At 34.5% G+C, this 18136-nt stretch overlaps 1 protein-coding gene across 3 annotated transcripts in view; it reads left to right on the top strand.

Moving 5' to 3' along the window:
- The first annotated feature begins 301 nt into the window (after nt 1–301).
- DOPEY1 (dopey family member 1) overlaps nt 302–18136 on the top strand; it is an 81565-nt gene continuing 63730 nt past the window's right edge. For all 3 annotated transcript variants that reach the window (XM_021712367.1, XM_021712368.1, XM_008058102.2), the window contains exons 1-5: nt 302–439; nt 3487–3668; nt 10262–10432; nt 12261–12450; nt 16492–16590. In XM_021712367.1, coding sequence (XP_021568042.1) covers nt 302–439; nt 3487–3668; nt 10262–10432; nt 12261–12450; nt 16492–16590 — 780 coding nt within the window. The remainder of the gene's footprint in view (nt 440–3486; nt 3669–10261; nt 10433–12260; nt 12451–16491; nt 16591–18136) is intronic.

The raw sequence follows: 18136 nt of genomic DNA, 5'->3' as shown, positions 1-18136 counted from the left end.
GAAAATTTTCTACTCCTTTTATCCCAAAATTCTCACTGCCATTTTTCCAGTTTCTGGTAAGGAACACATAAGTAGTTGTCTCTGAAGCTGTTTTTGAATACTTCTATGACCCTACACACTAGCTGACCAGAGTTTCAACCACTTCTGACTTAAGAAACATTTCCAAGGTAGTCACTAGCTTTGTAGTAAGATCACATGAACCTGTTTCAATGCTTTGTAATCTTGGTTTCCTGCAAACTCTTTTGTAGGTAATGATTTTACATGAATTTGGACCTGGTCTCTAGTGGGAAATTGTGGGAGGATGAACACAGAAGAGCTGGAGCTATTGAGTGACTCTAAATACCGAAACTATGTAGCCGCAATTGACAAAGCACTAAAGAATTTTGAATACTCCAGTGAATGGGCAGATTTGATATCAGCACTTGGAAAACTTAACAAGGTATGTCTGCTTATCCATTTCACCAGGGAAGTAAAAATCAGAAATCTGTGTTTATACTTACTAGGTTTCTTTAAATCCTAAAGAATTTAAAAACATAAATAAACCTTAGATAACTCTTGAAATGCTATTTTACTTCATGAATTGCATGGCTATATAGTCAGGCATATTGTTAAGGTTTTAGGAGTTCTAAGTTTCTTTAGAAGTTCAAAGAAATAACAGTGTTTGCCAAATATAGTTATCCCCATCATCATTACCTATAAAAATGCAAGAGAAGAAATGAAATATTCTAACTATGAGGGGTAGTAAGTTTCTGTAATTGAGCATCACATATGGTTCTAGAGTTCCTGGCAGCAAATGAAAAACTGCAAATGGAAAGCAGTAACTGCTGCGGCCTTTCTAAGTGATATATAGCAGAAGGAAACATTTTATATCCAGGCAAGCCTTAGTTATAATTCAGTACTTTTACAAAGGCGGCAGATACAAGCAGTTGCTTACAACTTGGAACTTGGTTTTGAGTGATCCTTCTTGACATGTCTGGTGTTTTATCCATAGTTGTTGTGGTGGCATCTCTGATCAATTTCTAGCTTTTCATTTTGACCCTAGTGTGTTTTGTTTGTTTTGCTTTTTTAACTTAGGTCAAATCGTTTTTACTTTACACTCCTATTGTTGGGTTTTGTTTTCAAGTGGTCTTGAAAGGAGTGGTCTTCCGGTAGTTATTTTAACATCAAGCAGCTTACCATATAATTATTAAGGAAACAAATTTGCCTTAAAATATATACCAAGATGTGTAGAAAAAACACAAACTCTTTCCTCTGCTCTCATATCACAACAATCAACACAGAAGACTTCTGTCACCCCAAGATATGTGATATTTCTCCCCACCAGCAAGCAAGCAATCAGTTCTGCAGTGGACGCCAGCTAGGTATCCTCAAATTCAATTCAGACGCTATCTACCTACAGTATCAGATCCCATAGGTTGAAAGCTTAGTCCCACAACGCTGCCCCTGCCTTCCTATGCCAATCACAAGTCCCAGGCTGTTTTTCTGTATTTCTGACCAACTAGCTATAAATTGGGCTTCCACTCAGGGAAACACGTTTACCAATTTATCATAAAGGATGTTGCAAAGAATGCAAATGAGGAAATGCATAGTGCAGGGTATAGGGGAAGGGCTGTGGCGCTCCCATGTCCTCCCCTGGCGCCACCCTCCGGGAACCTTCACTTGTTCAGCTATCCTGGAGGCTCTCTGTCCCCATCCTCTTGGGCATCTTATGGAGATTTCATTTGGGATGCATGATTGAAGCATGTACAACTGTGTAGAAACATGACTGGACCAAAAGAGTGTGAGCTAATGCTAAGAGACTAAGTGAGGAAACCCAGCAAGGCTTGACTGTGCAGATTTTTCTTGTCCTCTCTGTGCAGTGTTCTTTCCTCTTGGGTATGGGTCAGGACCCTTTCTGAAACTGGGGGACTTATGACCTACAATAAGCAAGGTAGGTCAGACAATCTCTTTATGGCCAGCTCTGAGACAGAAGGTAGGGGAGATTCCTGCCTTAGGGAGAAAAAGGAGGTGAAAGGAGGTCAGGGAGAGAGAGTCTGTCTTTTGAGACCCAAGGTGCCCCAACATTATATAGCAAGGGCTATGGTAGTTATGAGCCAGGAGCCATAGATGAAAATGTGTAATATCATAATCTGTAATAATGTCGTACTAAGACTTTCGTTTTCAGCTTGATACTATAGATAATCACTTTGATATCTTAAAAAGAAAAGCCTTCATCTTCAACATGCCAAGGATTTACCTTAAAATTAAACGCACAAGCTTCTGTTTGACATGTTAACTGCTAACATTTATCACTTGAAATTTGAAAAATTATTGATTTCTTTACAACACCCACAAGAAGTTTCTTCCAAAAATACAAGTTTACTTAAAGATCGTTAGTTTCTTTCTTTTTCTAAAGAGTTCTGAACAGTCTTTCTGAAGTCTTATTAGGAACTGTTTCTAAGGACAGTTCATTAAATTATGGAAATTAATTTGCCTAATTAAGTACATGATTAGATTTTTATAGATTAACCAATATTCATGATTTCACCATATTCACATAACTCAAAGTAGAATACCCAAGTCATTGACAAAACTTACCTAAAATCATGGTGGAACAAGGAAGGATTTTGAATATATGTTTTAGTATAAGTTGAATGAACTGGGAGATCCAGTGTTGACTTTTCTGCTGTACCACCTTTGGCAGTCATTTTATATATTTCAATCCCAATTTGATTTTGTGTAAAATAAAGGATTTTTTTGTATATCCTAAGCTCCAATTCTACCATATTCTGAGTCTTCGTTTTGTGACGGTCTATCAATACTTTACTGTAGTATTTAGTCTTCTAGCTTCAAACTAAAGGGCTACATTTACAGAATCTTTTTATTACTTAAAGAACTAATCTCCTTTGGGAGGTTTGTAAAACAAGAACTTTGTATAGAAATTGTACCCAGACCATCATCTATAAATAAATATTATGGTTGAATAAATAAAGCAAAAATATGTTTTGTACAATTGGGAAATTAAGTTTTGTAAAAACAAATGAGCAATTATAATCTTATGAGCATTAGAATTAATTGCTATAATATGACATACTAGAGCAATGTTTGTCCCTCTTCCAACTGTAAATATCTATGGTGAGGTCAGATTTTATTTGCTTCAAAGTATCAAGAATAGATTGAAGGCTGACTCATATAACATTCCAGCTGTCTTCTATTACATCAAATACTAAAAATTTGCAAAAGATCTAAAGCAACATCTTTCTTTTCAATAGTTTGTTTTGGAAAATGTTATTTTTCATTAATGTGTTAACATGTAATAAGTTTATTTTTTAAACAAATTAATAAACGTTTTAAATTTCCTCAGTTTTAATTTCAAATATGGTATATATTGGTAAACATAACTTAGAGAACATAAAGACCTACAATGATAATTTTTAATAATATTGTGCTAGAAAGTGGAAATAAAATGAGCATTTTTCTCAACTACATTAAAATGCTCTCTTCAAGGTTTTACAAAATAATGCAAAGTACCAGGTAGTACCCAAAAAGCTGACCATAGGCAAACGCCTAGCTCAATGTCTACATCCAGCATTACCAGGTGGAGTTCATCGGAAGGCACTTGAAACATATGAAATTATCTTCAAAATCATTGGACCTAAGCGACTTGCCAAAGATCTTTTTTTATATAGGTAAGAATAATTTTACTACTTACATATAATGTAAATAAAATATATCACTAAACTATTGTATGTTTTCTGCAATAGAATCTTGAATACTCCTTTATGATTAGAAGTTTTCAGATAACGATCCTAGATATTTGAGTTAAGTGTTGCAGAAAAAATTAGAACATTCCTTAATGCAAGTTTTCTTCTTGGATGTTATTTATTAGAAGTTTTCATTCAAACTTGTTGAGACTATAGTACAGTCTATCTTTTTAAGCTTGAAAAACACACCTGAGAAAAATAATATGCTTTGATCTCTCAGTAACTTCCAAAATTGCTGACCATTCTCTGCTTCAAACAGTTTTTCCCCCTGGCTTCTGTGATAGTGCGCTTCCTGTTTAACTACTCTTTCTCAGTCTCCTTTACCAACCTTTCCTCGTTTACCTAAACTCTACACATGGAGTTGCTTAGGGTTCATGTAGTCCTGCACCTTCTTATAGTTTCACTGTGTATTCTTCTCTTGGGCAGGCTTACACCTACAATTTATCTCTTTTTTAAAAAGTTGTATATGTTTTAAGAGGTACAACATGTTGTAAGATGCATAAAGATAGTAAAATGTTTACTATAGTGGGGCAAGAGCAGCTCAAATTGCACGTTTAGTAGAAATCCCCGATGCAAGACACTGTTATTGTGGTCCTCGTGTTTTGCATTCGGCCTCTAGATTTATGCATCCAACATAATCTGCTGTTTTATATCCTTTGACCTACATCTCCCCATTTTCTTCCGCCCCTTGTAGCCACTGTTTTATCTTTTTACATGCCGAAATCCAAGGTGACTTCTCGAGTTCTGGCTTTTGCTTTAAACTCCTGCTTTCTTGACATCTCTGTGTACATTTTTAAAGGTGACTAAAGCTCAGCATGTTTAAAACTAAACTCATTCTCTGCTATCAACCTGGACTTCCTGTAGTGTACTAAAGCTCAGTCAATGGTATCACTGTCTTGTACATTTATGCAAGCCTGAAGTATGAGTTATATTTCCTATCTTGTTTTCTCTGCCCACATTCTCCCACTGCCCATGTCAGCCTGTTACCTGAGGTCTGTCTCATGGTGATTAAGAGCAGAGACAGTAGAGTCAATGATCTACTACTATATGGTCTTGGGCCATTTTCTTCACCTCTCTGTTTGTATCCTCATCTCTGAAATGGGAACAAGATTACCCACCTCATAGAATGGTTAATAGAATTGAAAGAGTTAGTACATGTAAAGTGCTTAGAACAATGTGCAGCATATAGTAAATGCTCAATAAATGTTAGCTATTATTCTGACATACGTCTCAAATACATGTACTTCTCTGAACCTTCACTAGCAATATGCAATCTAAGTAAGCATCATCTGTAGCCTGGGCTTTGTCACTGGCCTTCTAACATTCATCCTTCATCTGTTCTTATCCTCTTTTACCCTGTTTTCCACATAGTACCAGAATAATCTTTTTTAAATATAGTAAACGAAACCTCTCTTGACCAACTTGGGTGACATGGTGAAATCTCATCTCTACAATAAGTCAAAAAATTAGCTGGGTGTAGTGACACATGCCTGTAGTCCCAGTTACTTGGAAGGTTGAGACAAAAGCATTGTCTGAGCCTAGGAAGTCAAGGCTGCAATAGCTGTGAGCATGCCACTGCATTCTAGCCTGGATGACAGAGCAAGACTCCGACTCAAAAAAAAAACAAAAACGAAAAACTTCTATGACTTTTTTTCTGCCATAATTAAGAAGAATTCAAAGTCCTTACCTTAACCTATTCAAAGTTTCTAAGGTTTTTTGTACTCTGACCCCACCCAGCTGTGTCAGTGACCTCAAATTCTACTACTTTTCCCTAATCTGTTTCACTCAGGTCATACGGGTCTGTCTGCTTATTTGTTCCCATTTTCTTTGCTACCATCTTGACCTATAATTCTTACATTTAGGTCTCTGATCAGACAGATATCATCTCCTAAGAAGACTTGCCTAAACCCCATGTGAATTAGCCCTTCCTCTACATTTTTGTCTCTAGTGTTCTGTAGTTTTACCATGGTGTATTTACAGGTAGGTTTCTTTATATTTATCTTGTTAGTATTTCTTGGGCTTTTGGAATCTGTGAATTGGTGGCTTTCATCAATTTTGGAATATTCCAACTGTTATCTTTTCAAATTGCTTTTACTCCATCAATTCTTTCTCTTCCTTTTGGAACTACGGGTAAATATTTGTTGGATCTTCTCACCATGGCCTCCCCAGCTCTTAATCTTTTCTTGTATATTTTCTAGCTTTTTGTCTCTTTGTGCTACATTCTGGGTAATTTCCTCTGACCTAGATTCCAGGTCACTAGTTCTCTCTCTCTAACCATTTTCTAGCCATTTAACTTTTTAAAAAAATGTTGATATAATTTACATACAGTAAAACTTACAGATCATAAGTGTTAAATTTTGACAAATGTAGTGAGCTGTGTAGCCACCAGCCAAAATAAGACATAGGACATTCTTGTCCACCCAGAAAGTTCCCTTCTATCCTTCTAGTCAGTGCCCCTACCTACCCAACTGCATGTACTTTCCCCAGTCTACAGCTGGCTTTTTCTCTCTCAGAATGGTATCTTTGAGCAACCAAAAGGTCTTTATGCTTTCTTTTGAAGAAAGTTTTTCATTTTAATGAAGTCTAATTTATCAACCTTTTCTTTGTTTGGCTAGTCTTTTTGTTTCTTGATTAAGTAATCTTTGCCTCGTATATTGTTGCTAGAATGCAAAAATGCAATTTTTTTTTCTGTGTTGACCTTGTAGTCAGAAACTTTGCCAAATTCAATTGTTCTTTCTAATAGTTTTTAGAGTCTTTTGGAATTTTGACATATCTTTTTCTTGCCTTGTGTTAACTAAGGCCACAGTAGAATGTCGAAGAGAATGGTGAAAGTGAAATCTTTGTCTTGTTCCCCACCACAAGTATAAATTGTTAAATATTTTTGAAGGTTTAATAGCTTTCATTATTGGAATATATCCCATTTGATCATGATTTTAAAATTCTTTTTTATCACTAGATTTATTGATTTTTTTTGTGGTTTTGCACCTTTGTTTACTAGACAGTAGCTGTGATTTTGGCATTAAGTTTGTGCTGACTTCATAAAACAAGTTTGAAATTGTTCTCTTATCCTGTTCTTTGGAACAATTTTTATAATATTGGTATTATTAAATATTTGGAAGATTTTATCTGGAATTTATCTCAGTGGGATGATATAATTACAGATTTAATTTCTGTAGTAGATATGGGACTATTCAAATGATGTATATATGTCAGTTTTACTAAGTTTTTTCCCTAGGAATTGACCACTCTTTTCTAAGTTTTTAGGTGTATCAGCCTAAAGTTGTTCATAATATACTCTTATCTTTGTAATATGTAAGATCTATAGTGGTCTCCTCTTTTACTCTTGATATCAATGATTCAAGGCATCCCTTTTTTCACTTTGATCAGTCTTATCAGGAGTTTATCAATTTTGTTAGTCTTTTGAAAAACCAACTTTTTTTGTTCATTCTACTGTGTATGTGTTTTTAATTTCTGCTCAGATAAGCTTTCTCTGATCATCCTATTTAAAACCTTCCTCTGCTCCAATTTCCCTGTTAAACTCTGGTACCTTTTTCCTCCTCTATGACATTTGTCTCCTTCTGATATGTATGTATATATGTGGTAGGAAGACATGCAATAACCAAGCATTTAAAATACATATACTTTTCCCCAAAAATAAGTTTTATGAGGTCAAAGAGCAGGAATGTCTTCCTGTGGTTTATTAATTGCTCTATTCTCAGTACCCTGAAGAGTTCCTGACAGATAATAGACACTTGAATAACATTTGATGAATTAATAAAGAAATGCTATTTGTTGTAATGCAGTTCTTTGATATTTTAAAACATTATGAAAGATAAATGAACATAGATGTCTTAAAAATAGTATCTGAAGTCAGTAAAGGGTATTTTTAGTAGTAATTAATCTAATATATTCAAAGAACCATACTTAAAAAACTGAGCATTGCTGAATCAATATTGTACACCCTTTCTCAAGACAAGACTTTTCTTAAGTAACTCATGCCTGCTACTTTTTAACCCCTAAACAACAGAAAATTTACCTTAAGCGCCACAGCTATTCTTCAAAGATGCATTATGCCTATTTATATAATTAGTATGTTATATAAAAATAAATTAATTATTGAATACCATGTCTAACTATGACAAATATTCTTACATACACACAGACACACACATTATAGATTAAATTATGTCATTGTTCTATACTTTTCTGAAGTATAGCTAGTTTAAAAACTAGCATTTATATGAACTTTATATTTAGTGTTTAATCTTTATTAAATGTTTTTTAATCTCAAGTTTTGGTTTAATGTAATTAAATACAAATATTTTTAAAGGTTTATAACCTATTGCATGGCAGATAGAATACCATCTTGCCTCTTTAAGCTTATTTCTTTTTAATGTGATATAATACACAAAAATGTTACTATGAAGGCTAGAAGTGTAGTTTGAATGCTTTAAAATATTTAAGTGGTAGGTAAAGTAACCTTTTGATAATATAAATCTTGACTTCACACTGGAGGAATAAATGAGAGGAGTCAGCATTCAGGTGGCAGTTGAAACCAAGAGAGTAATTGAAATAACCCAGGTACATTGTAAATAGCAAGGGAGGGGGAAGGAATAAGGCCAATAGGTGAGTATTTGGGAGTCTCAGTATTTAAAGGACAGGTGGAAGAAAGTAATAGTAAAAAAAAAAAAAAAGAAAGATTCAGAGATAGAAAATGTGCCAGGAGACAGAGCAATTCTGGAAGCCAAAAGAGAAAAAAAAACTGGCAAAAGAGAACAGAGCTTCAAGAGAATGTTGTGGTTGATAGTATTAAATATTAAAGACAAGTAAGATAACATCAAGGCTGAAGATAGACCATTGGATCTGGCAGTTAGTAGACACTGGTACCATCATGAGAATAGTTTCATTGGATAGGGTGTAAGTATTTTGATTGAAGATTGGGTAGAAAGTAATAAATAGGAGGAAATGCAAAATATATATATGACCTTCTATGCATATATAAATATATACGTATATTTGCCTAAAAGTTGATAGAAGATGGCAGCTTTAAGCCAGGAGGTAGGTTAAATAAAGATTTGGGGGCTTGGTGTTGCTGTCATTTTTTCTTTTTTAGAATTATGAGAAAAATATGAGTACATTTGTATTGAAAAGCCAAGATACCAATGGAAGGAGAAAGAAGTTACAGGAAAGAAAAGGGGTAATGGATGAAACAGATCCATGGGAAGGCAGGTTATGAGCCCAAGGGCACTGGGAGAAGGTAGCCTGGAAGAGACCCAGAGATGATGGCTATATCTCTCAGTCAAACTCTACCTAAAATGGGAGACAGAAAAATGGGAAGTTGGTGTTCTCACTTGATGGTTTATTGTTTTCTTTATAAACTAAGAGCAAGAGAGATTCTTTATTTATTTATTAAGTACTTGCTAAGTACAGGACATAGTGCTGGGACTTAGGATACAGAAATAAAAAGATAGTCATGATCCCTTGGTTTCTGATATTTACAGTCTGTTGAAAAAGACAGACATTAAACAGTTCAAATAAAGAATGATAAATGTTCTAATAAGTCAGCTTTAGTAATATGGGAACATCAAACGGGCCTGACCTAGTCTAATTAGTCTCCCTAAGGAGATGACTTAGCCTGAGACCTGACAGCTTTGAAAAAATCCGGATAGACAATGAGCATATAAACAAGAGAGTGGGAATTGTATCTGTCAGAGCAGCATATACAAAGGCTTGGACACCCAAAAGAGCATAGAAGGTTCTGAAGGGAAGCAGAAAGGAATTTTTCAGTGTAACTGAAACAGAGGGTACAGGAAGAAAGTTGGTGAGTGTATGTGAGCTACATCAAGGTATTCAATAGCCAGATCTTAAAAGATGTTAAAGCCACATTGGCAATGGGTAGTCGGTGAAAGGTTTTACTGAGAGCATCTGTTTCAGGGCAGTACTGAACCCATACCTGTTAAAGCATGATGAGCAAGCTACAATAGTGGTCTCTTCTAGGTAGGTATCTGGTGGAGACAGAGTGGGAAGTTGTTACATTCAAAAATATTTAGGAGACTGACTTGAAGAGAAAACTTTGTGATTTATTACAGGTTAGAGTTGAAGATTTTTTAAAAGGGTTAGTCTCAGCTATTCAGGAGGCTGAGGCAGGAGGATCACAAGAGTCAAAATCACTCACAGATGTATAGCTTTTGATCAGCCAAATGTTGATGCCATATTTTGAAATGGTGATTACAGTAGAGGCACTTTTTTTTTTGGTGGGGGGGATTCTGTTTTGAGATTGTGAAATATGAGGGTTTTCTGACCAGCTAGGTAGCTTTTGGGTGTATGACTGTGAAACTCAGGTGAAAGAAGTGGGTTGGTTTAATGGGTGTAGATGTCATCAATATATAGTTATCATTTTAAGCCAGTCAGTAGTATTGTTTCATCAAAAAATAAATGAAAGTTTTATATACACATATAATTGCATATGAATTCATATTCCTTAGTAATTTTGCTTTCTTTTTACTTTTTAAAAACAGTTCTGGATTATTTCCTCTTCTTGCAAATGCTGCCATGTCTGTGAAACCAACACTGCTCAGTTTGTATGAGATATATTACCTGCCTTTGGGGAAAACACTGAAGCCCGGTCTACAGGGATTGCTAACTGGTATTCTTCCTGGCTTAGAAGAAGGATCAGAGTACTATGAGAGGTAAGATGGTATTTAGTGCAGCTGCGTAACTAAAGTCATAGATTTGTCAGCAAGCATCTTCAGATCAAATATATTTTAGCATCACAAAAGTGAATTATTCTCTAGAGTAATTATATCAATATATCACTTGAAGATTTCTATAGCAATAAAAAAATTATGATAGTGCATCTAGTCTGTGTATCATACTGAAAATATAGATAGTGGTAAGAGCACAGACCTGGGAGGTAAATGGACTGGGTTCAGATCCAGTCTCTACAGGCACTGTGGGTCTAGGAAAGTTTTTTTAGTGTTTGTGAACCTTATTTAGTTTCCTCATCTATAAAACAAGCATAATACCTATTTTATGTGTTATTGTAATAATGAAGCCACTTAGCACAAGGTCTAGCATATATAAGTAACTCAGAAAATGCGACCTGTAACTTAATATAATGCAATAGATAGGACATTTAAATTAATGAAAAGAATGGAAAATAGGTCCATGTGCCAATTATTTTTAAGTTGCTGATGGGGAAAATAGCCTAGCACCAAGTACAGTGCTGTTTCACTAGCTGTTGACATGCTGCTGTTGATATTTTAACTTCTCAAAGCGAATGACTTGATCTGTTTTGGAGCCTATTATCATTTTTTGGAATTGTAGAAAATGCATGATGGCATAAAGTATCTCTATCTCGTTACTAATATTCTTACGAAAAGAAGAAATCATAAGATGAAGTAGAACAAATAGAAAATACCAAACTTTCTCTATGAGTAGTCATAATACCTTTCAATAGTCTATTCAAGTACATTGACTAGTTACTTTATTGTTTGTTTGGGTTTTTTTTATTGTTTGTTATTTTATTGTTTTTCACCTGCTCCCGTCATTTAGTAAAAATGTAATTCTTAATTTACTGGATTACCCTTAAAATTAAAAATGATCTTTTTTCTTAAAGATTATGATTTGCTTTTATTAATTTTACTTTTTTACCTATTTGCTTACAGTTTCACAAGTGTAGCTTGAAATTGACTTATTTAGCTTATAAGTCAGTTTAATTTTAAGTTTCTATATTAAGGGAGGCATGGAATTAGGACCACTTACAACTCCACTAGTTACAATTAAAATTTTAACATAAGTTAGAATAATGTCCTTTATGACTGTGGTATGCCCATGATTGATTTATCTTGTTTTTCTTGTTATTCTGCATAAGTTCTATAAAAGGACTGGTAGATGTGTTGTTGATTTAATGCACAGATAAGTCGAGGCCAGAAGAAACTAGCAAGTAAACAGTAGAACTCATTAGATTATCTTCTTGCTCCATATTCTACAATATAATAGACTTTATGTATCACATTATCTTATGTTAAAAACAAATCAAAAGCTATCTTTAAATGCATTCCTTACTAAAGCTGTAATGTATTCTTGACTGATAGATAGATCTAATTCATCAAAGTTGCTGTGAACCATATAGTGTGTGATTTCAAAAAGAACCATTGAGGAGAGTTTAAGGTTTTATAGAACGTCAACAGAAGACATGTTCTACTGTAAGAACGCTGCTAACTGGAGTGTGTATGGCATCTTGTTGCCGGAAGTGGTTTGACCACCCAGGGAGGTAGACAGTCCTGTGGTGGTGTCTTGTCCTCAGGAGGACAGGTGAGGGGGCCGACCCGAAGAAAGGTGAGGCGACTTCCCCAGCCTGCACAGCCGGTAAACGCTTAGATCCAGGACTTACAGTTAGCTCTCTGATTCGAAAATGTGTTCTGGGGTGGAGCATGTGGATGCTTTCATACGTTTTGGAAGAGAACTATGATTCACTAAACGTTTCCTTCTTAAATCGCTGTATGTATGCCTCAGAACAAATACATTGTTGGAAAAGGTCGCTGCTGCAGTGGACCAGTCAGCATTCTACAGTGCCCTGTGGGGTAGTCTTCTCACCAGTCCTGCTGTGCGTCTACCTGGAATCACATATGTCCTTGCCCATTTGAACAGGAAGCTTTCTATGGAGGACCAACTTTACATAATTGGCAGTGATATTGAGCTAATGGTAGGTTGAAGCTAATGGTAGGTATGGTTGCTCATCTCCCAGATATTTCTTTAGAGCCAGGCACTATTACAGACAGATATTGAGGACTGTGCCGTGAACAAAGTTCCTGTTTTCATGGAGCCTACACTTTTCATCAAGAAAAACTAGAGGCCAAAATAACAATTAACTGTTGTTTTGTAAGAGTTTATTTTCTTCATGAAAAAGATTGTTATTTATTATTCAAGCAAATAGAAATGATCCTTATTATTACCATCTTGCTGACTGATCAGACCACTCACTGTTAACATAACCATATTCATTATATTATTCCAAAGCGGATCTTTATTTTGATCACAGCTTCCATATATATATATATATATATATATATATATATTTTTTTTTTTTTTTTTTTTTTTTTTTTTTAAGAGACAGGGTCTCGCTCTGTTGCCCAAACTGACAGGTAGTGGTGTGATCATAGCTCACTGCAGCCTTGAACTCCTGTCTTCAAGCAATCCTCCTACCTCAGCCTCCTGAGTAGCTGGGGCTACAGGCTCATACCACCGTACCCAGCTAATTTTTTATCTTGTTAGTTTTTGTAGATATGGAGTCTTGCTGTGTTGCCCAGACTGGTCTTGAACTCCTGACTTCAAGTGATCCTCCCACCTTGGCCTCATAGCTTTCTTTATAAGAAATGGATTTTAAAGTCATATAGCCAAATTCTGTATGGAATTTGTGTGAGGATGCAGTGAAACAGATCGTGAGAGATATTGAGGAAAGATCGCATTGATTGCCTATTTTATGCAATACTTTATAGTTTCAATATTCAGAACAGCAGGAAACCTTTTTATATCTATAGAGTGCTATATTCTTTAAATGAGCAAGGAGTTAAAAACAAGTTCTCAAGGGTCATTTTGAAGAGTTTTTTGGGGGCAGTTTTGTGTGTGTGTGTGTGTGTGTGTGTGTGTGTGTGTGTGTGTGTGTGTGTCCATGTCTCACTGTCTCCCAGACTGGAGTGCAGTGGCACACTCACGGCCACAACAGCCTCGGCCTGCTGTGCTCAGGCAATCCTTCCACTTCAGTTTTCCAAGTAGCTGGAACCACAGATGTGTGCCACCACGCCCAGCTAATTTTTTTTTTTTTTTTTTTTAATTGTAGAGACAAAGTCTCATCAAGTTGCCCAGACTGGTCTCAAACCCCTGGGCTCAGGCAATCCTCTTGCCTCTGCCTCTCAAAGTGCTGGGATTGCAGGTGTGAGCTACCTTGCCAGACTGAAGAGTTTTTTCAAAAACATTTTGATTAATCATTCTTTACTGTTTCCCCATATGATCATGGCATTACTGATATTTTCATGCAGATTTTTGGATAAATTTATTAAAGTTAAGTTATATATACTGAAATTAACCCTTCTTACATTATACAGTTGTATAAATTTTGACAAGCACATATAGCCATGTAACCACTACTACAGTCAAGATACAGAATATTTACATTACCCCAAAAAGTTCTCTGTAGTCACTCCCCTTCCTCTACACTCCCAGGTCCTTGGAAACACTGGTAAATTTCTGTTTCTATAGTTTTGTTTTTTTCCTAGAATGCTATATAAATGGTGTCATCATATGTAGCCTTTAAGTCAGTTTTTTTTACTTTGCAGAGCACATTTGAGATTCATCCATACTTTTGTGTGTATCCTTAGTTTCTTTAAATTGCTGCATAATGTTCTATTATATAAATGTACCACAGCTTTTTATTCATTCATTAGTTAATGGAATTTTAAGTTGTTTCCTGTTTATGGCAAATATAAAGCTACTATAAACATTCACATACTTGCTGTGTAGATGTATATTCTTATTTCTTGGGAATATACCTAGGAATAGGATTGTTAGGTCATATGGTAAATGTGTGTTTAACTTTTTAAAATAACACAATTGAGATATAATTCATGTAAGAAAATTTACCCTTTAAAATGTACAATTCAGTGGTTTTTAATATATTCACAAAGTTGTGCAATAGCACCTCTATCCAATTTCAGAACATTTTTATCACCCCTTTCCCCCCCCAAAAAAAACCCTATACTCATTAATCAAACCCCATTTTCCCTCATTCCTTTCTCTGGCAACTACTACTATTTCTGCTTTTATGGATTTGCCTATTCAGAATAGTTCACTTAAATGGAATCATAAATGGTCCTATGTGAATGACTTTGTTCACTTACTATTATCTTTTCAAGATTTATCTGTGTTGTACCATGTGTCAGTACTTCTTTCTTCATTATGGGTGAATAATATTCCATTGTAATGAATATACCATTCATCAGTTGATGAGTATTTGGACTGCTTCTATTTTTTGGCTGTTATGAATAATGCTCTACTGAACATTCTTGTATGAATTTTCGTATGGACACGTATTTTCATTTCTTCTGGATATATATCTAGTAGTGGAATTTCCAGGTCTTCTGGTAACTCTGTTTAACTTTTTGAAGAACTGGCAAACTATTTTCAAAGTGGCTGCTCCGGTTTTCATTCCCGCTAGCAGTCTACAAGGGCTTTAATTTCCTCACATCCTTGTCAACACTTGCTATTGTCTTTTTAATTATAGCCCTTCAGTGGGTATGAAGTATTATCTCATTGTGGTTTGATTTGAATTTCCCTGATGATTAATGATGTTGAGTGTCTTATAGTTATTGGCAATTTGTATATCTTCTTTGGGTAAATGTCTGTTCAAATTCTTTGACCATTTTAAAATTTGATTGTTTGTCTTTTTATTGTTGAACTGAAGGAATTCCTTATATATTCTGGATAGTAAACACTTATTATTTCAAAAATTTTTTCTCCATTCTGTGGATTGCCTTCTCACTTTCTTGATGATGTCTTTTAAAGCAAAACAGTTTTAATTTTGATCAACTCTAATTCATCTAGTTTCTGTTCTTTTGCTGCTTGTGCTTTTTGCATATTCAATAAACCTTTGTCTAATTCAGGGTACCAGAGCTTTCCTCTGTTTTCTTCTAATATATGTTTAAGTTTATAAGAAACTGACAATCTGTTTTCTAAATTGACTATATATTTTTAAAATTTAGGTTTTAAAATATATTGTTACATTTTTTAATGACTTAATGGAACCTTTAAGTCATTTTTATTTATTTAAAAAGCTTGGAAAAATAATTGCAATATATCACAGTCAAAGGCCTATTCTTTCTAATTTTGAAAGAGTTAGTATAAATAAATAAATATGAAAATCACATAGAAAATGGATTTGAACAGATAATTAACTTAAAGGAAGTTTTATAAATTCAGACATGAAAAGATACTTAATATTATCTATAATAGAAATAAAAATTTAAATGGCACACAACCTATTATTATACATCAGACTGGCAAAAAAGAAAACATATTGGTAAGCATGTGGAGAAGCAAACTGTCACATATAGCTGGTGGGAATATACAATGACAGAACCTTAATAGAAAGTATTGTGCTATTTAAATTGCAACCGCACATGCCCCACGATCTGGCAATTTTATTTTGAGGGATTTATCCTACAGATGTACTTGTACATTATGTAAGTATATTGCAGCATTATTTAGAATAGTAAGTGTTTAGAAAGAGTGTAAGTGTCCATGATTAAAGGCTGGTTAAGTAAATTAGGGTTCATGTATGAAATAAAACATATCTTTGGCTATCAAAAAGGAAGCTCTGTCTATAATGATAAGGAAAGATCTTCAAATTATATTGTTAAATGAAAAGGGCACAGTTTGGGATACAGTTGTATGTATTTTTGTTACCTGTGTTTGCAGAAGATATTCACAAGTAAAGCTGATTGCCTACAAAAAATTTGGTAGTTGGAAGATAGAAATGGAAGAGAACCTTTTTGCTGTATAGTATATTGTACTCTTTAATTTGTAAACCATCATGACATATTTACCTATTCAAAATAATATAGATATATTTAATTATTATAAAAGTATCCTTATAAGCATACTTTTATTTATTAGAAAGAATGAAGAGTTGTAACATTTTTGTGGCAAAAATTTTTCAACACAATAGATGTTAAAGACTCTTTTATTTCAGGTAGAAGCAGTAAGCACTTCGGTACAGGACTCAAGTGTACTTGTACAGAGAAGCACACTGGACCTCATACTCTTCTGTTTTCCGTTTCACATGAGTCAGGTAAGACATTAATACTGATATTAACATAAGGCATTCTTGGGAAACTATAAATTCATGATGTCAGTCACTGCCTTGCTGGACTCTGGTGTGGCCATGTATTCTCTGAACTGTGGCTGTTGTCATGCTTCCTGGCTTTGGCCCCCGCCCCCACCTTGGGGAGGTGAATCTTCTTTCTCCCTTCTCTTTCTCGCTCTAATTTATTTTTAAGTAAACTATATTTTTTAATCTAAAAAAAATTCATGATGTCGAGTTATTTTTTAAAGGCATATACATTGAATTCTTTTTTATAAATCAGTAAGTACATAGAAAATAAGTTTCTTCTTAAGGAGTGGAATTCGTTCTGGAAAAAACTGAAGAAAAAGGTTCACTGATTTGATAAGAACATGGTAATTGAAATAGTTTATTTCATGCCTTTGAAAAAAGTCCAACCTATAAAAAGCAAGAGGTACTCCTTACTAACTCTGAGTAAACTAAGACTCTGTGACCTAGCCTTCTACTTACCCATTATCTATATCGATAATACATTATCTTGCTTTGATTTCTAAGTTGCATTTCAGACTGTAGCAGAGTTGACTGTAATTTAAGAGCCACATATTTAGTCACTGTAATAGTCTATTGTAATTATATTATAAATAGCAGCAAAGAACTTGACACATCATGAACGAAGTGTTTCATTCCCGGAACTTAATCAGTGTCCTCATTTTAGAGGATGTGATCTAAAAGACCTTTGAGTTCTAAACCTTACTGAAGATTGATTTAGATTACTGGCACATAAGCATTCAGAGTGGTGGAACTATGTACCTAACAAGTAATAAGATATACAGAATATCCACCATGGAAAAGTAAGTTTATTTCTAAAAAGGCCATTAGCAGAAAGTTATCATTTAAGGTTTTCATAAGAACTGTGATTAGTAGATAACTGTAGTGAATTTTTATTATGATTGACCAGTTTTTCTTTATTCATTTTTATTACTCTATTACTTTATTCATTTTTTATTTTACTGTATTTGAGATTTAATTATTAATAATCAAAGACGTCTGTACTTCTGTTGCCTATACATCACTAATTGTGACATGAACCACCCCCAGCTTCTATTTTGATACTTTCACTCTTAAATCAAGGGTCTTTATGCTCCCTTCTGGCTTTTCACAGAATTATCTGCTGGGACATCTCAACATAGTCTAAACTTACCAGTGCTCTAGTTAGTATAGGGGTGGTCAAACAGCCTGCAATTAAGAATGATTTTTGCTTTTTATTGAAGGCTTAGGAAACAAAGAATATGCCAAAGATTTGCATGTGGTTCAAAAGTCTAAAACATGAACTGTCTGAATCTTTATTGAAAAAAATGTATTGTCCATCACTCTTGAACTTTCCCATTGCTTTCTTCCCTTCCAAATTCAACATTGCTAATCACTCTGTTGATAGATGCCTCAACAAGATCTAAAGAATTAAGTCATATAGACGCAAATGGAAAAGAATTTAATGTGTAATCTTTTTTTTTTTTTTTTGAGTTGGAGTCTCACTGTCGCCCAGACTGGGGTGCGG

This window comes from Carlito syrichta, unplaced genomic scaffold, assembly GCF_000164805.1.
Source record: "Carlito syrichta isolate Samal-C Ts95f unplaced genomic scaffold, Tarsius_syrichta-2.0.1 Scaffold303211, whole genome shotgun sequence".
Taxonomy (NCBI): domain Eukaryota; kingdom Metazoa; phylum Chordata; class Mammalia; order Primates; family Tarsiidae; genus Carlito; species Carlito syrichta.
Note: the sequence above shows the minus strand (reverse complement) of the source record. Positions and strands in the feature narration are given on the sequence as shown.